Source organism: Triturus cristatus, chromosome 1_2 (genome assembly GCF_964204655.1).
Source record: "Triturus cristatus chromosome 1_2, aTriCri1.1, whole genome shotgun sequence".
Lineage (NCBI taxonomy): Eukaryota > Metazoa > Chordata > Amphibia > Caudata > Salamandridae > Triturus > Triturus cristatus.
The window spans coordinates 1,082,632,361-1,082,656,084 of NC_140580.1; the positions used below are offsets into that span (position 1 = coordinate 1,082,632,361).

A 23,724-nucleotide genomic window follows, 5' to 3' on the forward strand; every position below is an offset into this window, starting at 1 on the left:
GCGACAGCGTTCAGATCAGCTGTGCGGGGAAGGGGTAATAGCGAGAATATTGCCAAAGTAAGTATCTTTAAAAGTGCGCAAGCACACAAAATAGTACACGGATAATACACAGTAAAATCAATTTTTCAAAGGGTTCGCTCGTTGCTCCCGACTTCCGCCTCAGGAGTTCAGTCTATCTGCTGGCGCCTGCAATTTGGCGCGTTTTAAAGCGGGGGGGGCGTGGCCCGTGATGAAGGGGGCGTGGCCTCACCAGGCTTCCCCGGAATGACGTGGCAAGAAATGGCGGCCCGCGACAGCGTTCAGATCAGCTGTGCGGGGAAGGGGACAATAGAGCTTGGCTGGCTGACTTGGGCATGTATGTGCTCGGCTGCACTAATCAAGGCACTACTACCAAAGGGGTAGCTATACTTAGTAGAAGAAATCAGGCTGTTCTGAAACGAATTAAGACCGACCAATATGGTCGTTGGGTAATAGCCGAAATTGTAGTAGAGTGTACCTCGTGGACTCTTTGCTCCATGTATGGTCCAAATACGGACGATCCTGATCTGCTGAATTTTTTAAGTGTAGAGCTTACTGACTGGCCTTCTACTCTTCTTCTCTGCGGGGATCTAAATATTCATTTGGAACCTGATTATGATATCACTCACGAAGTAGTCTATACAGGTTCAAAAAGGAAGATCTTTAAAGCATTACATGGTTTGGTCTCCGAATTTAGTCTTCAGGATGTGGGCTTCAGTAAAAGAAGTACTCTTCCGGGATATACTTTCTTCTCGGCACCCCACAAAAAATTTGTTCGGTTGGACTATTTTTTCATATCATCTATATTAATATCCAACTGTAAGTATGAGATATTTCCAAAAATAATATCGGACCATAATCCCATAGTAACAGAATTTAAAACAGATTTTATATTATCTGGCAAAGCAACAACATGGTCATTTGAACGGAGGTTGTTAGTAGATCCATCTTACATTGCACATATGGAAAGATGGATTAAGGATTTTTTTGAACTTAATATGGGTTCAACGACTGTTCAGATGGTATGGGATGCCTTCAAATCAGGGGTGAGAGGAGAAACTCTATCTTATTCAATCAATAAGCAAAGGGAATACCAGCGTAAGTTAACAACTTATTATAATGATATACAGGACTGTGAGGTAGCACTAGTGGATGCTATTAAGAACTCCTTAGATACCAAGAAAATCAATGCCACTTTAGCTATATCTAAGTCTCGGCTGTATGAAAATTTTGCCTCAAAACTCGCAGAACAACTTGCTGTTTTCAAAACACAGGTTTATGAGATGGGCGAGAGGTCTGGACATCTTTTGGCAAAGAAAATTCGGCAAAAAGCCAGCTTAAACACTATAAATAAAATACAGGATGAATCTGGTCAGGTGTATGATCAGCCAGACAAAATATTGGAGGTGTTTCGTTTGTTTTACAAAAATGTGTATATGGAGGAGGTGACCACGTATTCAACGGAATCACTTTCAAACTTTCTCGTCAATAATGAGTTTTCCAGGCTGTCGCCTATGTTGAAAGCTTCATTAGACAAAGATATAACCTGGGAGGAGATAGAAGCAGCTATTCTCTCTCTACCTGCGGGTAAGGCCATGGGACCGGACAGAATTCCTCTTGAATTCTATAAAATTTTCAGACATGTGTTAAAGCAGGCACTATTCTTAACATGCTTGGAAGCACAGAAAGGGTTTACACCCCCCTCTTGGAGTGAATCCATCATTATGGCTTTCCTTAAAAAGGAGAAACCACCCTTACAACCATCCTCTTATAGACCTATATCTCTTTTAAATGCCGATAGCAAAATTTATTCTAAATTATTAGCAACACGCCTTTCGGGGGTTATTTCCACATTAGTCTCGCACTCGCAGCACGGGTTTATTCCTAATAGAGATACCTCTGATCATGTCAGACGAGTGATTGCTTTGATGGACTGGGCCCACGCTTCAAGCATAGATTTGGGTATCACCCTGTTGGATGCCGAAAAGGCATTCGACAGGGTGGCCTGGCCATATCTCTGGGATCTTCTCATCCGAAAAGGCTTCGGCCCTAAAATGATTACAGCCCTAAAAGCACTCTATGCTGCCCCTTTTTCCTGTATTAGTATTGCTGGGAAGAAATCCTTGCCCTTCAGTATAAACCGTGGGACTCGGCAGGGGTGTCCTGTTTCACCTCTTCTCTTTGCCCTATATATTGATATTTTTCTAAATAGACTTAATAATACAGAGGACATAAAACCAGTTCAAGTGTCTGCCACAATATATAGAGCCCTTGCATATGCAGATGACATCGTTGTATTGACAACAGATATTAAGGGGGCAATGCCAATAATACAAGACCTTGCATTGCAATTTGGTAATTTTTCTGGCTATAGATTAAACGTACAAAAAACACAAATTTTATTTGTAGGACCGAATCCCCCAGAACAGCTAAATATAGTCTCAGCTGCTACTTATTTGGGTATAAAAATTACATCCCCAGTTGGCGCCATTCCTGAAATTAATTTTACGCCCATACTTAAAAAAGCGCAGTCATCTTTAGAACGTATTGATCATTTCCATTTATCTTTATTTGGCAGATGCAACGTTCTGAAAATGCTGATTTTACCCAAATTTTTATATATGTTCAGAACAATCCCACTACCGTTTCCCTTGACTTTTTTTCAACAGCTGGAAAGGATGTCGGCAAGATTTCTTTGGGGGTATAGAGGTCATCGTAGGTCATACAAAAAAATGATTCTTCCCAAATCAAGAGGAGGCTGGGGAATCCCACATTTTCTTTTTTATTATCTTGCTGCAGTGCTACAGTTTATTTCACCTTTGATAATAGGGCCACGATTACGTATTCCAGCTAGCCACACACCTTCTATTTACGAATTTGCAATGGGTACAGACTGTCATGGTAGTTTTTTGAGAATTGTCGAACCTAGTTATTTTAAAAAAACAAAGTTTAAGGTTTTGAGTGCGGCTTTCGGTACTTGGCGGCTAATTAAAAAGCAAATGGGTATCGGCAAAATCTTGGTGTATACACCATTCAAGTCATTTAATATCTTTCCTGCAATTTTTCAGGATACAGTCGTGACACGTTGGCGTGACTTAGGTATCAACTGTATAGGCGATCTTTGTGAGGACGGTCAGTTAACCCCCTTCTCAGTGTTAGAGACCAAGTACAACCTAACCTGTAATGATTATTTTAAATATGTGCAGATACATAGTTTCTTTAATACCCTTTGCCCGTCAGTCCGAACACGGCTGACTAGGATCCCTCTTATAGACAGTCTTTTCACTAAAAAAAAGATCGGCACATATTATAATCTTCTTTTGGCCTCATTGCCTGATGATATTTTGCTATGTCAAAAAAAATGGAATGAAAAATTGGGGTTAACAAATACCAAAATCCAAGAATCAATAGATTTGGCCAACACAATACTAATAACTGGGAGATCACGTACACAGCACTATATGGCTTTATTCGATCTATACTATTCACCAGCCAAAATTAGCAAATGGTCAACTACTGTAGGTACACTGTGTAGTCGATGCGGACTTTACGCAGCAGACGCTCTCCATATGTTTTTTGCATGCCCTCGTTTGTCTCCTGTATTGTCAGAAATCCAAACATTTTTAACAATATTGACAGATCAGACAATTATTTTGACAGGAGAATTAATAATAATAGGTCTGACACCATTTGAGTTATCTGCGGGACAGACAAATTTTCTTTTTATTTGTATGTCCACTTGGAGGGCATGCATTACTCAAGCCTGGTTGAGCTCAGACTCTCCCACTTTTCCTACCTGGAGAGCATGTTTACTTGCGAAGTATAATTTGGAAAAGGCCATATATAGTGTTAAAAGTAGGAAAAAGAGAAGGTTGGGTGAAGAACTCTGGAGTCCTTTAGAGAATTGGATTAACGATACCTTGACCTAAGTAATGTACTTGGTTTTTTCTTTTTCTTTTTTCTGTACCATTAAGTGTATTTGTGGACTGTATTACTGGTTTTTTTTTTCTTTATACATTGCTGTACCTTGCTTGCATTAAATAATAAATGCTTATAAATAAAATAAAAAAAAAAGGGTGAATTAACACTGCCCTTCACCCCTGCAGACGAGCAACAGAAACTGCTGCTCACTCTGCTCTCAGAGATGGGAAAGAGTCCCGCAGCTGTCTTTCTAATACTCGCCAAAGAAGGATTTGGAACAAATCGTGAACTGGCAAAAGACAAGCGATAAAGAGAAACCCTTACGGTGCAGACATCTTGCCTGTTCGGTCTTTCTCCGGTCTAGAGTCATTTCCCTCCCTCTGGGTCTTCTTTCCACAAGGTCTTGACTCAGTAGCCCATCGAGCAAGTGTTTTTCTACACATTTTGCAGCCGTGAGGCCAACTCCACAGGTATCCAAATCCAGGACGTAGGGTAGTTTTGCTGTATTCACCGATTATAAATTCATCAGTCTGTAGAAAGTGGCTTTACAGGTATTAGTAGATTTTCCACTATTCTGATCAGGCAGGCCTTACCAACGATAACAAAGCACTGTTATCAGCATAATGCTTCCTTTGGACGGAGCCTAGCCCCCTCCCCCCCCCCTCCCGTTTGAAGACCCCAGCCTAGGGTGTTGCATGAAGCCTGGGTCTGTTTCTTCACAGACCATGACCGCTTCTGCCAGCTGAACTGTCGCTGCTTCTTATGAGGTACGTACAGCTCCGATACACCTGCAGCCCAAGGCAGGGTGTCCGCCGGCACCAATCCTGGTCTTATCTGCCTTGTTTCAGGTGACGGGGACGGTGACGTCTTCAGATATGAAATGCTTCCATTGTTTGCCTTTGTTTTACTTACCTGTCATTCCATTCGGCATCATGAGTGTGTTAAAGAAGTGCATGCGATCTCTTCTGCTTCCCTGTCTGGGTGCCAGAGAGACAGCAACATTTGGTCATCTTTTAGATCATGCTTCTATTAAGAGTCCGACCAAATAACCTGGCCTACAACTCCCACAATGCAGCATTCTGCGTCTGTGGCGCGCCTTGGCTGCACTATGACAACCCCGTCTTTCCCTGTGTGAGGTTCTATACTGGTTCAAACCATGGGATTTCGTCAGCAATACTGCCTCGTGTGACCTTCAACACATTTTTTTTCTATTTTGTAAAATATTTATTTGTATAACTAGATCACAAGAGAAAACTAAATAACATGGAAATGTTGCCTGGACGAAGATATTTATTGTTCATGAATTTATTGAAGACTCCCATTTTGGGGAAACTGTTGTTACAGGTAAATAACTTCCAATTCTAAATGTTGAAATGTGTTTTGCCTGTCTGGAACATGCCCAAGTTATCCATCCGACGAGACAGAGTACGCACACCTTGTAGTAGAAGTTCTCTGTTACTGGGTGAAAACAGCAGGTCGTGATAGAGGCCACATATGCTTCCCTGATCTGAATAAGATGGAGTCTGCGAGAGCCTGAAGTGTTAAATCACTGCTTGAACTTTTAACCCTTGTGTTTGTTTCTTTCTCACAGCGTGAAACCCCTTCGGACGACGTTTTCCTCCCATTTAAAGTCCCTGCCAGGCGTTAAGAAGAGGCAGCCATCCCATCCAGAGCTGCCAGTGAAGCAGAAAGTAGAAGAAAAGAGTGACGTCAGAGGCTTGGACAAGCATGACCAGTAAGCTTTACGGTGGGGGGAAGGGGGGGGGGGGGGGAGTCTTTGAATTGTTTATCGTGACCAGTAGTCCAGGAAGTTATGCCTGCCCTGTAGAACAGTCCCTTTAAATATGCAGTTGTGGCGCCTAGTTAGCCATGCAGCGAAATGCTCAGCTTTCATCTGCTGTTCTCTGCTGCCATCTTGTGGTAAAGACCTGTGCGTTCTGCTTGTGTGAATTGATGATGCGGAAAAATGTGCAGTTTTGTACCACATCATCCAAGTGTTCTTTATCAGGTTGTTAGTTCTTCATGGGATAGTTCCAACTGCAGGGCTTGTGGGTTTTCCTAGCTCACTGAAGATGTACCCTAAGATGAAAGCACGAGAAAAGGTTAAGAGAAACTGGTGTCTCTCTGAAGATAGCCAACTCCAGTGTTAAAACATGCGGTGTCTGAGGCAGCAGAGATCGGGTACCGGACCCACACACACTGCACATAAAGAGAAGTCGGTGTCGTCATTTCCATTCCTCGGTGCCACTGTCAGCAACGCCACCAGTAGTCCCAACTCCTCCTCCCCCAAGAGAACAAGTAACATCTGTGGAGAGCAGTACAGGCAGAAAAATAAAATCTGAGAACATGCATCATTACCTGCTGAAGAACACAGCAGACACTTACAAAATGTCAACTTCCTACAGTGTCAGTGACCAAGATATTGTAGCTTCTACTTGGTGCGCCAGCGGAGGGGTTCTGAGAACATTTCTGTGCCATGATCCAGAATCCACATACTCTGTCGCCTTGTTCAATTGTGCTAGAATGGCAATGGTGCAATGGTGCACGTGTGCACTTGCACTAAGCGTGCGTCTTGTGTCCCCATCTGGCTTCCAGACTTTGTGCGCCCTGCCCTTAACCAAGGAGCGTTGCATGGCCGCTGCAAGAAGCTGCGTTTGACTTCATCTTTGAAAAGAGGGCAAGTGAACTAGTGACGCGCATAGTCTGTTGTGGTGAAAGATGGCTTCTCCGTCCAGACTGTAGATTTCTGATTCCAGGAGCGATGAACAGTTGTCTGGACCTTATTGGCTGGCAGGACCAAGCTGTTTGTCTGGAAATATTGATCTCACAATATGTTAAGATAAACTTGTCAATTGATGCCAATCAATAGCAGACGTTTTGCAAAGATTAACAGTTCATGAGATAAACCACTTTCCCTGACCGCATTAGTGTGTGTTAAAAATGACGGAATTGTGTAATAGTGCTGTCACAAAATGTGCTGCATTGCGACTCATTGTTTGCTTCTTATTGCCAATAACACAACCCTGATGCATAATTCGGTCCTGCGTTTCTGCATGCTTCCAGAGTCTCTGGAGATATTTTTTATGTTACATCAGAGGTGTTTGTGCTCCCATTCTAGGATGTGTATGGCTTTGCAGTACTATCGCTGTCTGCTTTCTCTCCATCACTTGCCGGATTCCGACAGACTACAGTCTGGTTCTGTTTTAAGAGCTGTAACATCAGTAGAGCATTTGTGGTTCTATTTTGGTAGGCTATAAGTGTGTCTTAATTAATAGAGCGATGGGTTATGAAGTTCAATTGGTGTGGCCAGAGGTCGTGGCAAGGCATTTAGGTGTATTGTATTGTAGGTGCATTTATATTAAGCTTCTTACCCGCGACGAGGCGCAGAAGCACATTTGCAAACCGGTTTACCTACCACTCTGCAAGTGCTTTCGATGAAAGAGTCTATGACACACATTCCTGATGTTCATGCATGAGGACCAGAGATGTGCTGCTATCGTCGCTGCGCCTATGTGTGCATTAGAAGAGTACCAGGCACGAAAGAGCATGCTTATGCATTACATGCTGGTGTCTGGATGGGCAGAAAGCGTTTGCGTTCAATGTGCCTTATGTGAGAATTGTTTTGTGATTGTGTACCTAGGGTCTGTTGAAAGCACTCCACAGAAGCCATTAGCTGAGCCATGAGGAGTGTGTAGAGAAGTGGAGACCTCCCAGGTGTGGATAGTCTGTCATTCAGTTTAAAGTGCATTGAATGAGCTTTAAACTGTTCATACTCAGTAGTTCTTTTGCCCCATAGAGCTGTATTCCCCTTGTGAGCTAGCAGATCTACCAGTTGTGTATTCAGTCTGCAGATTGTTGTGACATTAAAATCTGCTGCTCCATAGTTGGCGCGTCTTAAGAGTTTTGATCTTATCTTCCATCTTGGTAAATTCTTCCATATGCTTTTCTAGATTGTACATTCCTTGTACAGTTTCAACTTTGCTCTCATGCGGCAGAGTCTTGTAGCATTTCAGGAACGCTCTTAATGAGTGGGACAAGAAGATAATAAACATGGCATTGGTCCACTGGTTCACTTTTGGAAAAGATACCAAGTTAATAATTTTGAGGCTGCATAAAAACCTTTCCTCTTCAAGGAGGTAATGCTAGTCTATAAGCGGATTAACCATTAGCCCCACTGTGTAACTGAGGTGTCTCTCATCCTTATGCAAAGTGTTATGGTACCTTAAAGCCATTGATCCCTATTCAGCACCAGGGTATTCAAGTGAGCCTTTATTGTAACAACGCAAATGGACCAATTTACAAAGAAAGTAGTTAATTTGTAGGCCACGTATGATGCAAGCATGCATAATTGGTTTCAATGCGCAAAGATTTAAATGTACTGCTGTGAGTGCACTTTCAGGTTCCGCCACTAGGCGGCAGAGTAGTCACAAAGTGAATAATTGGAAATAGTCTACGGGACCTCATACAGGACACGGAATCAAATAAGGTTAAATGTTCAAAGTTCACTTTTCTTGCATTGATTTATCTAGTTTATTCACCAAAATGTAGAAAACTGTGATTTTTAATCAAGCTTCCAAATTGTGCACGATTAATACCCGCTGCGCCCAAGTCTTGTCAAAGAAAGTCTCCAATTAGTATCATTGATCACCTTTTCAACCCTAAGGCTTTTCGAGCCGTTCACCTCTTCCTGAGGAGAAAGAAATTAAGCAACGGAAAGATACACAGCCAAAGTCCCCATTAGAAAGCGCTTCAGATAATTGTATACACCGATATTCATTTAATAGAGACGCCATGTAAGTTTCATATTTTCAAATCGAGGAAGCTTAACCTACTGTTCTGTCATTTCTGACCCTAAAATGTAGGTAGCACCATAGCACCGGTTAGGGACAATCAATGGCAGACCACAAGACCTGCGAGAGACGTGTTAGAATAGCTATATATTAGTTTAAATTCACACCAAATTCGTGTAATAAATAATAATAATCCTGAACAAGGTATAAAATGCATTCAATATCTGAACACATTCACGTTATCCATGGTGTGAATGTTCAACTGCTGTTCAGTGTATAGTGGTGCGTTTTAATTCGTACCTCATACGCTCCCTCTCGGAAAAGATCCACCAACCCAAGAAACAAGTTCACTGCCTTCATGACTGAAGTTGCAAACTGGATGAAAGCCAACTATCTGAAGCTCAACACCGACGAGACAGAAGTAGTGATCTTTGGCAACAACACCTCATCATGGGATTCCCACCTGGTGGCTGGCCGAACTCTCACGCACACCGGTAACCCACACCAGAAACCTTGGAATAATCAACAGAAAACTGGACATGTCTGCGTAAGTCGGTGCCATCACTGCACCCTGCTTCCTCACCCTGAAGATACTGAGAAAGATATTCAAATGGTTCACTCCTCCTCACCCTCCCACACAGAACTCGCATCACACCACACCCCTGGGAACTACACAGGTTCCTTATCTACAAACGCACTCAATTCTAACTCCTGACACACACATTCAAGGCACTACACAACTCAGACCCTACCCGCCTGAACAGTCGCATCTCCTTCCACCAACCACCCAGACATTTCTGCTATGCAAGACTCCTACTCGCACACGTCCCAAACATACACAGACCCACATCAGGAGGACCAGCATTCTGTCACCCATCCTAAAGCGTGAAATGACCTCCCACTTCACATAAGTGCCGCCTCCTCTCTTCTTTAATTCTGCAAGAAGCTGAAATCCTTACTTTTCAATTAACCAACCCACCATAAGCAGGGCCGGGCACGTACACCTGCTCAGCGCCAGGATACCCTTGCGGGTGATGGTGTGCTTTAAAAATACACATAACCTAGCAGGATACATGGAGTCCTACCTTTGTTAGTGCTACCCCTACATTAGCTTGAATGTAGGGTTTTAAGTGTTATCTTTGTCTTGCTTTCTGCATCATGTGTCTTGAGGAACCAGGAACATAGCTACATATTTTTTTACGGAAGGAAAAAAAATGCTGCACAAAACCGGTGTGTTTCCAGAGCAGATACTACCACACTGGATTTGTGAAAAAGTATTTACTACTGGTCTCCTGGACCTGCTGTACGTTTTTAACCCTAATCCCAATTACCAAGTATTCCCTTTTAGCACTTCACTCTCAGGATAGCTAGGCAGAGCGGTCCAGGTGATTTTAGTTAGACACGCGGAAGACAGTAATATCTCTCAATAAGGTTACCACCTCAGTCTGTGCTTTACTTCATTATAGTGCTCCGGCGCTAAACCTATTTACTGTGCAGGATTTTTTTGAGTCAAGCCTCACTACGTATCTTGTAACTTTAGCAAATTTTCTGTACCCTTCCCTCACTCCCCGGACTCTTGTAGTGTTTTACTTTCTCCATAGATTCAAGAGCTTCCTCGGCCCTCTACCTCCCCTGATGTTCATCTTACTCTACTCTGCCAGGGAGGGTCACAGCAGCAGGGTTTGCTCCAGAGACATGAGCTTGTTTCTAGTGTTTGGGCATGTGGCAGTGTAAGAGTAACATTCCTGGTCCTTCATCCATGCCTGCTGGTGCAGCAGAGCTTCTTCAGATGCCGCAGAAGTACAAGGAAGTGCGCACCTAGAACTAGTTCATAACCAGTTCAAGCGGCACTGGCGAGAAACCAGGGTGTGGCATGTTCAAAACCAGAGTAATGCCCACCCAGAGTTGAGTCCATCTTCCCGACTTTATGCACACAGGAAGGATGGGGGCAGTCTCGAACTGGAAGCCTCGTCGAGGCATCTCTGCAAATTTCAGACAACTCTAAACGAAGGACAGAAGATGGAGTCACCAGACGGCCATAGAATATGACTTCAAAAAGTCTTTGGCAACCAGGTGTAGCTTTTGGCTGAGCAGATCTGCAGGAAGGAGGCGCCAAAAGAAGTAAAGCTGCTGTGGTCAGTCTCTCTGTCCCTTATATGAGACAGAATGTGTATTCCCTGGTATCTCCCAGACGGGCGACTGGGAACTACAAGGGGAACGTATGTAGAGTGTCGGGTCTTCAAGGTGACATAGAGGGCTTGGGCTACATCCCCCATGTCTGCAGGATGGAGACCACACATGCCACTCGTGAACATTACCTGCACCAGGTCCACAAAATCTGTCACAGCCCAACCCATAGGTATTGGACGTTGATGTAGGATGGGAAGTTATGGACCCGCTTTAGGGGAACTGAGTGGGTTTTGTAATGGGAGAATTTCCAGACTCCACACTCAGAAGCGAAGGTAAAAAGACCCGTCTCACAAGAACCTCGGCTGAGACCATCTTGTGATATTTTGGCGAGCGGGCAGCAGCAGTGGATCCCAGCAGTAGCAGCGCACATTGTGTGTATGCCCCAGGACCAGCAGTGCCTTGTGCTCTGATGTCATAGATAACAAAAAACAACAGAATACCTACCCTTGGTGGTCCCACAGAATGTCCGGCCCAGTGAGAGATCAGCCTGGCATATGGCACGGGTGCCTGCACAGTGGCAGGACTTGTCCGTACCCAGTGAAATTGAGCGGTCGTTTTTGAAGCAAGCCATGGTCTCTTTTGGAAAAAGCTCAACCAGAGGCTTGAAGAGGCTGCCTTGGGGTCTGCATGTGGATGACATGTAAAGTGAAGCAGGGGTCACCCCTGAAGGGAGGCTTGGGCTGGGATAAAACATAGGCCTGCGGACCAAAATAAAAGTGACCTCCCCCCCCCCCCCCCCATTAGCAAACTATATAGCTAAAAAAGTGACTAACATTTGCTAAGCAAGGTATGCGAGACTGCATGCTGTTGTGCTTGCTGCCGGTGGTTTTTGCATAACGCCTGATGCCTAAAGATTTTAGGAAGTGAATAAGCGATGTGCTCGGAAAATGACCTGCCCTGTTCACCGGGTCCCGGGTCCCGGTGAACAGGGCAGGTCATTTTCCCAGCACATCGCTTATTCACTTACTAAAATCTTTAGGCATCAGGCGTTATGCAAAAACCACCGGGTACTGTTGAAGCCTGGGGTTCTACTGATTAGGGTAGATCCAGGTACTTTAACCATTTTGACACCATTTTCGTGAGTAGATAATTTCACCACACATTTTGAGGTGTAGAACATCGTTATTGTTTAGGTCCTGACGAATCGCAAGGATAGATATCCTACAACGAGAAACATGTTGACCCACACTGAGTAAAACAAGGAACCACACTCAACGAGACATTATTCTCGGGTTAGTGCCTTGTTTTTGTTCTTCTTTTAATTAGGGTAGGAGACCCCCAGAATAAAACTTGCTTACTTCAGGTACTCCTTTCCCTATCTTAATCCACTACACTACTCTACACCATTCTGCCCCCATACTCGCACTTCACCATACGGCATTTGGATAAAAAGATCTCCGACAAAGAGCCCCTATTATAGGGAGCCCGTCGGGTATTGCACCGCCGACCCGACGAGGAGCAGCCCATATGATGAAGCATGACACCTGCAAGGGGGTGTGAGGGCATTACTATCCGGAATATGGATTTCCCACACGGACCCCACTCTTCGGGTTTGTGAGACTCCCTGTCTTCCCTGACTCTGTTCTTCTAGATACTTTTACACGAGAGGAACGGCATAAATTCTTTTTGTATAATGCCTGGGTCTGGCCTCAGGATATGATTGTGAAATTCGGTTGAGGAGAAATGGTCAGGTCCCTCTGGACGTTGTCGCTAGTCACAGCACTGCTGCAGGCCCTTAAAGGACTTTGGTAGAGCGGGGTGTTTTGTCCAGCTCCCACCTTTGGTGCATGGGTTCTACGGACTATGGTGCACTCTCCGCCGTTGGAGGGGAGGGTTCTCTAAAGGCGTCCTTGATAAGGAGCCAGTCGATCCAGGCTGCAGTAACAAAACAGCAGATGCATGAAGGACCTAAAATTGAACTTAAGCTTCACTTTTGTGAGAGCAGCGGAAGGGAGTGGATGTTCCGACTTCTCCCGTTCGATGACCTTAGGTAGGTTCCCCATTACAGTGGTGTATTCGACTGTGCCTTCTGTAGGAAGCCAGTTTCATCAGGAGGCGGCCATCTTAGGCGTGTAAGATCTGCGGCCATCTTAGGCGTGTAAGATCTGCCGCCATTTTTTTTATATAACTTTCTGCATTACATTGTAGAAGACTGCAAACGTTCAGCATTCACCTTGGTAACGTTTTTTCGCTAATTCTTAATTAGCACATTTGTATTGTTACTTTTCCTTTTAATGAGTTCTGTTTATATTTAACTAAAAAAAACGACTGACTAAATCAGCAAATACATTCTTAGTCATGCAAACATGAGAAATGGATTTATCAAAAATATGCCAAACAAATACAAATGTAAACATGTAGCTGCCCACATTGAAACGGTACCCCCCCCCCCACCCCACCCCCACCCAGGCACATACGAGATTGCTTTTGGAATATCTTTGGTTTCTTGGCATTGTTAATGCACATTTGTTTATTTAACCAAGGTCCACTCGGGTTTTTGCTCGGCCTATTTAAGAGTCGCAAGAAGCCTCCGGGAGATTTGCATTTGCATAATCCAGAGCATCTTTAGCTGCTGAAGATACAGAGCACTTACCGTATGTGCCTGTTTTTTCTGCATGCTTTTTAATGCGTTATCTGACTGGTTAACAAAATTGATCTTGTTTTTTGTTGTTGTTTTTTTTGCATTATAAAACTGTCACACATGAATTTAGTTGTTTTATTCCAGGTTTCAGTCCTATGTTTTGGAATAAAAGCAATGGGCTGTTGGCTTACTTTTTTTTTGCATTTTCATTGCATTTACCTACATTGCTCCTCTTTATTAGCATTTAATGTGTATTGTGTGCCTAGAAGGAATCTAGATGCAGTCATTCTCTCTCTGCTCCTATGGTATGCTTTCTATTTTTCTGCTGTTTGTTAGTAAGTGGGATATCTGTGGAGAGCAAGGTGACGGCTGTTTTCATCTGCCTAATGCTCTGATCCCCCATTAGTGTTCCTCCAAGAACAGCAGAGTGACACAGGGTGGCAGAAAGGGCCTGTCTGATCTTAGCCTGTTAAAAAGGCTCTCAGCATGTCTGATGCATTTATATTTGCACAGCACAGATGTTCTTGAGTCTTCGCCGAGTGGCCTGCTGTGCCCGCATTGATTTTGGATGAAGGATGTTTACTGGATTGTCTTTGGTGGTGCTTCAGTGTGGTCCCGTGTTTGTCTTTATGTGAGTGATCAATGAATAGTCTGAAGTTCTATGTACTGTTCTTCATTGGTTCTCAGAGGTACTTCTGTGGTGTACAAATACTTCAGATAACCTAAAATACAACAAATAGGCAACAGCTCACCAACCATAAGCAAGAACAGCCGAAGCATGGGTTTCCAAGAGTCCAGCCTTCAAGTAAACTGAACTATGTCAAACATGAGCCCAGCCTGACTTAAAACTAATGAATTTGACCGGTGGCATCAGTCCAAGCTTCCTTTGGCGAAGCCATTTATAACCCACCCCCATTGCCTCTTTCTTCAGTTCCTCGACTGTCTCATTGGGTTATTTAATGAGGGTACTGGCGTGTATAATACTTTTTACCATCTTTGTGTTTTAGATCCAAGCTGTACATGGCCGACCTTGAATCGGGATTGCATTATCTGCTTAGAGTGGAACTGGCCACTCACAAGACGTTGGAAGGGGAGAAGCTGAAGACATTCAAGGACTTCATATCAGTCGTTTCCCAGGTGTGCATTTGTCCATCTTTTGTGACCATTTGTCCATCTTTTTTGTGTGCATTTGTCCATCTTTTTTGTGTGCATTTGTCCATCTTTTGTGTGCATTTGTCCATCTTTTGTGTGCATTTACCCTTCTGTTGTGTGCCCGTGTCCTGCAATACTGCTTGTGTAAAATAATTACTTTGAAAATACCATTAGACAGATCCTATAGATGCATAAAAGCAATCTAAAAAGTATTAGAACTGCTTCATACAGAATAATCCAGGTCACGGGAGACATAACGATGTAATAATTTTGAGGAATGTCCAAATGTATTGTTTAGTTTCTCCCACATTTAAAGCTTTAGTGTTCTCGCCTCACTCATTCACAAGTTCTCCGATTACATGCAGAATTTCAAAAATATATAAGATTTTGTATAATGGGTGCTTTCTTATTGAATGTGCCATGGGCTGGCGGGGTCCCACCCCCTTGAGTTTCTTTTTCCCATTTGCAAAAATAATTCTGTGCGTTCTTAGCACTGACTGCTAATGAGTTGTCCTCTTGCCTGTAGGCTCGCCTTCTGGAATGAATGAATGCAATGCGGCCCCTTCTTATAGGAGTCATTCCAAATTCTCAATACTGGTCAGCTGCACTTTAGAGCACGGTCGCTATTAGCAGCCAGTGGTATGGCCGGTTCTCCTCTAAATAGCAGAGTTGGTTTCTGTTGATGGATCTTCTGCAAAGATTGCTGGCTCTGGTAACCTCTTTTAGAGTAAATGTTTCTATGCTGGGACCAGCTTTATTCCCACTGGCCAGCTTCTTCCCGATGCTTAACTGTACGAAAGACGGCCACAGTAATTTATGCTAAAGACTACACACTCATGTACTCTAAATGTACGCTAAATCTTATACATTTTCTCCCCTTCTCACAAAGAGCACAGTGAAGGAATCTACTTAGAGCAGTGCAATAGTTTTATTCTGTTCCACTCTGCTAGGGTTACAAGGATACTTAGAGTAAATTTCATATGGTTGCCTCCTTGTGTAAGGAAAGATAAGAGGAACATTTCAATTGTGTGCCCTTGGCATTGCTTCACTGTGCTTCTGGGTCATTTTTAATGGTGTAATGGTGGCCTCTGCTTTTTAGTGTAAATGTGCCTCTTTTAAGTGCAGATTCCTCACTTCATGAATCCTTCTCCAGGCACCAGACTGCCGCTGGACATTTTGCAATAGCTCTTCGGCGCTGATGACTTGCTCCAGATATGGTGCCGCAGAACCTTGTACCACCGCTCTGATGTCAGTTCTTTTTTGTTTCTGTTTAATTTTCTCAATTCCCTTCGACACAGATCCAATGTCCTTTTCTCTGAAGTTCTCTTTGGGTTTTTAAGCTTTACAGTGCCACTAATCCATTTGCTGTGGTTGGTCCCCTTCATGGTGTCTTCCTCTAGTGCTTTGTGCCTCCACAGGCCCTGTTGACTCAGACGTTTGCATTCGCTGCCTCCATTGGATGGTAAAGGGTTGGCTTGGGTGTAATAGGTTCTTACCTTGATTGGGATCTGGGCCCGAGCTAGATTTGAAGATTTGTCCTCTATTTTGCCGTCTTCCTCTATAACACCCTTTACGTGTATCCAGATGCGAGGTGTCCCTCCTATCAGTCACTTTCACCTTTTAGAGTTGGGTCGTTGGTTTGTGGTTCCCATCCTCTCTAACCTCAAAGGCGCATTCTGACTTGGCGCCTGCTAGTGCAGACGCGTGGTATTGCTGCCCAGTTCTGTCCTTCACCAGGGATGCACTATCAGATCAACTCCCGGCTTTTCTGCTATCTGATGCTGAGTCCACTTCAGTGACTGCATCACCCAAGCTCTGCTGATGAGGGTTAGGCCTCCTCGGTCTCTGTTTGGTGCATCTTCAGGCTAAAGGAGCTTCTGGGCTCCTCGTATGGCCCCCCACCGGTGGCTGCTGCCGCGGCCGGTTTCAAGCACCTGGTTGGCTCTTCCTTTCTCTGACATATGCCCCTCCTCAGGGCACCCTCTGCCTTGGCACAAGGCCTCTTCCACCTCCTGATTGGCACTATCCCTAACCCAACATTATCTACTTTGCTATCGAAGGTCTTGCCATAGCTTTTTTCTCTTTGGTGTCGATGGTCATGCTGTGGCCAGCGCTGTGCAGGGTCTTCATACAAGACCCATCAACGAAACCAGCGACATCCCTCCCTCCCAGGACCTCTGCAACAAACAGCTCCTTCTTCCACCACAAGATCAGGACGCTCTACGACAACTTTGATGACCAAGACCACAGCACCGACCCAACACCCTCCACCAGTGACGCCACCCAGCCGACCCTCCTCACATAGACTCCTATTACCACGGAAGACACCTCAAATACTATGAAAAGCATCCACTCCGGAGCACCCACTGACCCCAGCCCGCCTCACATATTCCACAGGGCCGCCTCCGCCATCAGAACTACGATGGACAATCAACTGAGCTCTTGAAATAGGCACGTTCACCAACGACTGGAAGCGCGCCAAAGTCAAATCACTCCTCAAGAAACCCTCCGCAGACCCGACTGACCTCATGAACTACAGGCCCATCTCTCTCCTCCCCTTTGCCGCCAAAGTCATCACGAAAATCGTCAACACCCAGCTAACGCACTTCATAGAAACAAACAACATCCTCGACTCATCTCAATCCGGATTCCGCAGCAAAATCAGCACGAGAACGCCCTCATAGCCGCCAATGACTACATCCGCACCCTCCTCGATCAAGGCTACACTGCAGCCCTAATACTACTAGACCTTTCAATAGCCTTCAACACAGTCTCCCACCGCACACTAGCCTTGGACTCCACGATGCCGGCATCCAAGGAACTGCCTTAGATCGGATTTTTTCTTTTCTCTTTGGCAGAACACAAAGTATAAAACTCCCGCCCTTCCTCTCCGAACCCACAGAGATCAGATGCAGAGTACCCCAAGGATCCTCCCTCAGCCCTACGCTCTTCAACATCTACATGACCCCCTTGCAACCATCAACAGAAAACACTGACTCAGCATAGTATCTTACGCCGACAACACCCAGCTTATCCTCTCCCTCACCAAGGAACCCAACATCACCAAGTCCTCATTCTTGGATCCACCCTCTCCGCATGGGACTACACCTGGTGGCCCCCTCGCCCTCAGCAACCCCCCCCCCCCCCCCCCCCCCCACAGACCATGCCCGCAACCTCTGCATCATACTTGACTCCTCACTCATACTGAACCACCAGATCAACGGCGTGTCCTCCACATGCTTCAACAGGCTCTGCATACTCCGCAAGACCTTCAAATGGATACCACCCCCCCCCCCCCCCCCCCCCGACTCCAGAAAGACCGTCACCCACGCACTCCTCACCAGCAGGCTGGACTATGGAAACACGCTTTACGCCGGAATCAACAAACCACTCCTTTGCGAACTCCAGAACGCCGCAGCAAGACTCGTCCTCCGCATCCCACAACATGACATCACCCAGCACCTCCTCTACCTCCAATGGCTCCCCGTCAAAGAGAGTAACCTTCAAACTACTCCCACACGCCTACAAAGCCCTCCATAACACCGGACCCCAGAACCGCAATTAAAAATTCTTCTTCCACGCCCCCAAGAGAAACCTCCGCTCTGCCGACCTAGCCCTTGCCGAGGCCCTCTGCATCCTCAGAGCCAGAACGGGGGGCAGATCCTTCTCCTACATCACGACCAAGACCTGGAAAGAACTCCTCCTCAGTATCAGATGAAGCCCTACTTTGCAAATCTTAAGAAAGGATCTCAAGACCTGGCTCTTCGGATGACCTCTGAGCTGCCCGAAACCCCATGCGCCTTGAGACCCTCACGGGTGAGTAGTGTGCTCTATAAATCCCTGATTGATTGATTTGATTGATCTGACCTCTCAGGTTGCTGTTAATTAGGGCTTTGTGACTGCTGCTGGGGATATCCTGTTGCACTTTATTTACTAGACCTCGGAGGTCTGGGCAGTAGGCTTGCTCTTGGGTGTCCTCTGCTTATCCAGTACGTCTTCAGGGAGGTGTAGTGAAGTCATGGATGACTTACAGAAAGCATATCTCACCTTTTCTTCTCGAGTCAAAGGAAGGGTTTTCACTTGTCTTTCACAAAGGCAATGGTTCGGAGTCAGAGCTGGTAACTGACCTCCAGTGTGCCCCAGGTCGTCCTTCAAGTGACATTTTTTCTTTGTATGAGGCTGTCCGCAAGGTAGCAGCAGTCTTGGACTTTTCAGAGGTTTAGACCAAGTTGTTCACTGGAATCCTCCAGGCTAGCCCTTCCTGTTCGGACCTCAAGCTGCTCCTAAACCAGGCACTGATGTAGCCCATTAAGTGCATCTGGAATCAGCCATCCTCTGCCCCAGTGGAGTGCGGCTGAGCCTGATGTTCTATATTCTCATCTGGAGTCTATCTTAGCTGTATGGCTTCCCCTTATAAGGTTAATGTCATCTTTTCATCTGTCTTCATCTGCCTTGGTAGATGTAGTATGGAAGCAGTTTGATGTAATTGTGAAGAAAATATTGTCATCTGGTGCTGTGGCTTTATGCTCATGTATTGCTAATTGCCTGCTCTCCCGCTGCTCCCATGTTGTTTGGGGTATGGTGGTTTCACTGCTCCCAGATCATGCCAGCGGCTACTTCACCGAGAAGGTTCGTGATGGTTTTGGAACTGCTACACCGCTTCTTAGATCAAGTCTTGACACAGTGGGCTCTGTGGACTGATTAATGGACTCATCTGTATTCTTTCACTGTAGTGATCGCTTTAGTTCCTCTGGTTTTTTGCGAGCCACCCACGCAGATTTGCTGGACTGGTCTTTGTATCGCTCGTGTGCGTTTGTGGGAGTGTGTGCAGAGCAGTTCGTGGGGAGGTACAGAAAGGATCATCCTCTTGACCACCCCAATTAGCTGATGTCTCCTGTCAAAGGAGTTTAGAGTTTGTACAGTCGGGCTGACTTTTGTTTTGGCCATAGGGATGCGGTTGCTTTTTTGCCCTTCACTATTGTCCTTTGTTCCTCAGTGCTGAAGGGGTTTTCTGCCTGTGGTTTGTCTCCGCAATCCTCAGGCTGCTTTCTACTCTTCTTCACAGTCCCTTCTACTGGTCTTCATGCTCTTGTTTGCACTGGTCTGTGCATATTGTTAAGGAATTACTTTCTTCTAGTGTTCGTGGTGGTGTTTGCACTGATCTTGTTTCTAATGTTCTTAGAGCTGGTGTCTGTACCGGTCGAGTGGGACACGTGGAAGATAGTGCGCATTCAGTGACGTTGCACAACAGGAGATGCTCTTACCTTGACTCTGCTTGTAGCATGAGTTCTCACACACTGGGGAAGTCTTAAGTAGTCCTGGATGATGCAGCAAGCATACTAGTAAATTGTTTTTTTCCAAGGGCGTGGGAGACACTACATTTGTGGGGAGATGGAAACCGTTGGGGAGAGCTGAGCTAGGGATCTGGTTTGACTCTAAGAACCAAAGCATGAGCCCAGCCTTTGAGAGCTGTAACTCGGGCAACAAATAGCATGAAAAAAAATGATAAAGAATTTTAAAATGAAAAATATGTTTTTCCACATTTCTCTGTCTTCATTAAATACATGCGATTAGATCACTGAATTTAGGGACATTTTTTAAATTAATATTTGTTTTTTTATGAAATATTCAAGAAAACCCCTGCACCTTGAACAGCCTGCCATGAGTTAACCAAAATATTTCAGTTTGTCATGATCTTCAATGTAGCCTGTATTGTTATTAAACATGAAGAGAGACTGTTTTAAATTAACCGTATTTAGGCATATGTAAGTGAGGTTTTTTCTAGGGTGCTGAATTACTTCATTGTGCTCTCAAACAGGATGGTTAAAGAAAATGAAAGTAGGATGAAGAGCTCAGGATCACACACTTTGGGCAACAGTCATGTGTTTCAAAGGAGTGCTTTTTAGGTCTCACATACTAGACAGCACAAGCTGTTGGGGAACAGACTTTTTTGTCCGCTTACTGTAGTCTTCGAGCCCGCCCATTGCTTACAATAGGATGGCTTTACTGTCATTCTCAAGTGCTAGCTGTTCTTTTGTTAACTTGTATGTCTCCCTCCTCTTCGTGTTTTTCCTTCTCCAGGAGCATAGATGCATTACTTAACTCCTTTCACTTATTACTTTTCAAGCACTACTTTTTTCTTTTGGGTTATACGCACCATTAGAGTGTGTGTGTTCTCCAGCTGTCTCCCTTGTGTACTTTTCTTTCCTGGCTGCACTCCATGTTGTTCTCTGTCTTCAGTGTGCTTTTCCCCTGCCCACTCTGTGTTGCGCTCACACTCATGATAATCAAGAACAAGCATTGGCATAGCCAATAGGTCTCGCCTTTGGGACCTTATAAGTGTTTAGTTATCCAGCAAAATATCCTTGGTGCAACAACATCAAGTATTGCATGGCTAAACACTTATAAGATCCCAAAGGCGAGACCTATTGGCTATGCCAATGCTTGTTTTGAGTGAGTGGCTCGTGCAGGTATGCCACTGTGAAGTAGAGATGCTGTGAGCGCTTTTACAGGAGCCCCTGTGACATTGTGCCTCTTCAAAATGTATCTTGGGTCTGGTGCAATACTTCTAGCCCCTATTCTAGTCTTCTCGCACCCAATGCATCCTTAAATGACACCTTACCTGTCACGGGTGGTGGTGGTGGACATGGTGGTGGTGGACTTGGATGTGGTGGTGGTGGTGGACGTGGTGGTGGTGCATGTGGTGGTGGTGGTGGACGTGGTGGTGCAAGGAGGAGACCATTCCCCTGCAGTACTTTCCCACTGGTGGCAATCGTTTCAAGGCAGTGATGTCTCACCACAGCTGTAGCTGCACCGTAGAAAAAACGGCTAGAAGGTTCGGATCAGGTGGCAGGGTTCTAAGCTGGCAAGGGGTGCAAAGCTCTTACATCCCATCGCAGGGACTATTTCTAGTTCACTTAGGCTCAGGCCTTCTGGGAAAGCTACATGGACTGATTTAACACGAGGACAAACACAATCATATTTGCCGAGTGCTTTTCTGGAAGTAGCCACTCGCTGAAACAACACATTGAACCTTTTAGAAACAAAAAACATAAGAACGCTTGGCTATTATTTTGGTTAACACACGTGACAGCCCTTTCACGTAGCCAAAAATAGATCTCAGTGACAACAGACCTTAAAAACAAGCATTGGCATAGCCAATAGGTCTCGCTTTTGGGACCTTATAAGTATTTAGTTTTGCAGCACAATATCCTTGGTGCAACAACATTAACTGTTGCATGGCTAAACACTTATAAGGTCCCAAAGGCGAGACCTATTGGCTATGCCAATGCTTGTTTTAAAGAGGCTTCACTTCATCTCACAAACTACTATGTTCAGGAAACACATTTATTCTATATTCCGGGTAGAGGTTTAGCTTTGGGACAAACTTAGCTTATATGAACACACATCAGGCCTGCGCCATCAGGGACCGTATGAGTTAGTTGCGCCATTAAGTTGGGGGCCAAGTTAGTGAAGTCTGGAATAGCGCCAGGAGATTTCTGCAAGCAGCTTCCATGGGCTTCTTGTCAGCTTTTACTTATGAAAACAAACCTTCTTAAAACTACCAGCTGTAATAATATCTACACCTTCTGACAAAAATATCAAACTAGCTGCACCACTATCTATGAACTTTAAGTTTACGTTTCACAACAGCGAGACGATTTTGGCAATATCATTCAAGGTCTTGGGGTAGAATTGTGACAACTGTCCCTGATGCCCGTTGTCAGATTCTGCGTATTAATTTTCTCATCTTTAAACCATCTATATGTTAATGCTTGATCAATACTGTTAAATGTGATACAAACCAAATACTGTTAAATGTGATACAAACCAATGCACATAAACCTTTTGTGACTTGCAGGTCTCGCAGCGGTCTTTTTGCCCTGAATTTGTACAATGCCTAGAACTTGCTATCGTGCCAGGCGGTCATCTACATAGTGATATATTCTCTCAGGCCTGGCGCACAGGGTGGAAAGGGGGGCTGCCAAGGGAAATGTACTCATCAAGCAGAGCAATGCATCACGTCCAGCATTCCACAAGCTACTGCTCTTACACGCTTCTGTTCTCGCGCGCGAGGGAGCCCCAAGTGCACTTTGCGTAACCCAAGTAAGGCGCCCTGACTTCCCGCCATTGTCCTACGTTTGCTGGGCAAGCGGGAAATGCCATCTAACCTGGCAGCTGATGTCCGAACTTTTTAGAGGTCCCTTCTCACACGCCCAGTTAGGTCTCAGATAACCGGCAGCTCAGGAGCATTGAGAGGAAGCCGGGTGACATCGCTTGTCTCCAGCAGAGCACACGTGAGAGCAGTGCCAGTATTGTGAGCAAAGACTACAGCCTAGGAGGCCCTGATCAGCTGGGGCGGCAGCGACACGCCTGCACTCCAACCCCAGCGAATCAACTGGCAGCACTAGGCGGGTCTCGCGGGGCTGCACTTCCGAGTAAGCTCTGTGATTGGCTAGAATGACATGACCCGCCATAAAACAATGCCCAGAAAGAAAGCATTACTTATCTTGCGCCAGAAAAGGACTGCCCTGCTGCTGCACTGAAAGTGAAGACCCAGCCGCACATGTGCATTCACGACCTGCACGCTGTCGTCTATGATAACAAGCATTGGCCGCGCGGCCCGTGAAAGTGACACGGCCGCGCGGCCCGTGAAAGTGATCACGATCGCGATCAAGCATGGCGAGTTAAGCGATCTGTGGTGGGGGAAGGGAAGAAGCAATCAACGGAGGAAAGACAGATGGCGGCTGCGCGCGTGCACGCTACCGTGCATGCAAGCTTTAGGCCACTAAAAGCCTGTGGCAGCTCTTTCAATCCCACCTACTAAATGTCTCGCAGTACAGCACATGCACTGGCTCAGGCGAGACCTAAAAAGCATGCAAACACTCGAATGACCACAATAAAAAAAAATTGCTGACTCTTAATGTGCACGTGGGGACTGGATGCTTCACTGGCGGCATGCCAAAAAAAAAAGTCCCCAGAGTGTCACGTCGCCAGTAAAGCATCCAGTCCCCGCGTGCACATCTTCTGTCCCACCGCGTGCACGCTTGGAATCCGTATTGATTCCAAAAG

The 23,724-nt window shown here is 45.3% G+C and overlaps 1 protein-coding gene across 2 annotated transcripts in view; it reads left to right on the plus strand.

Moving 5' to 3' along the window:
* Positions 1–23,724, plus strand: part of QSOX2 (quiescin sulfhydryl oxidase 2) — a 265,478-nt gene that overhangs the window by 161,543 nt on the left and 80,211 nt on the right. For both annotated transcript variants that reach the window (XM_085613372.1, XM_085613380.1), the window contains 2 exons: positions 5,531–5,674; positions 14,508–14,637. In XM_085613372.1, coding sequence (XP_085469498.1) covers positions 5,531–5,674; positions 14,508–14,637 — 274 coding nt within the window. The remainder of the gene's footprint in view (positions 1–5,530; positions 5,675–14,507; positions 14,638–23,724) is intronic.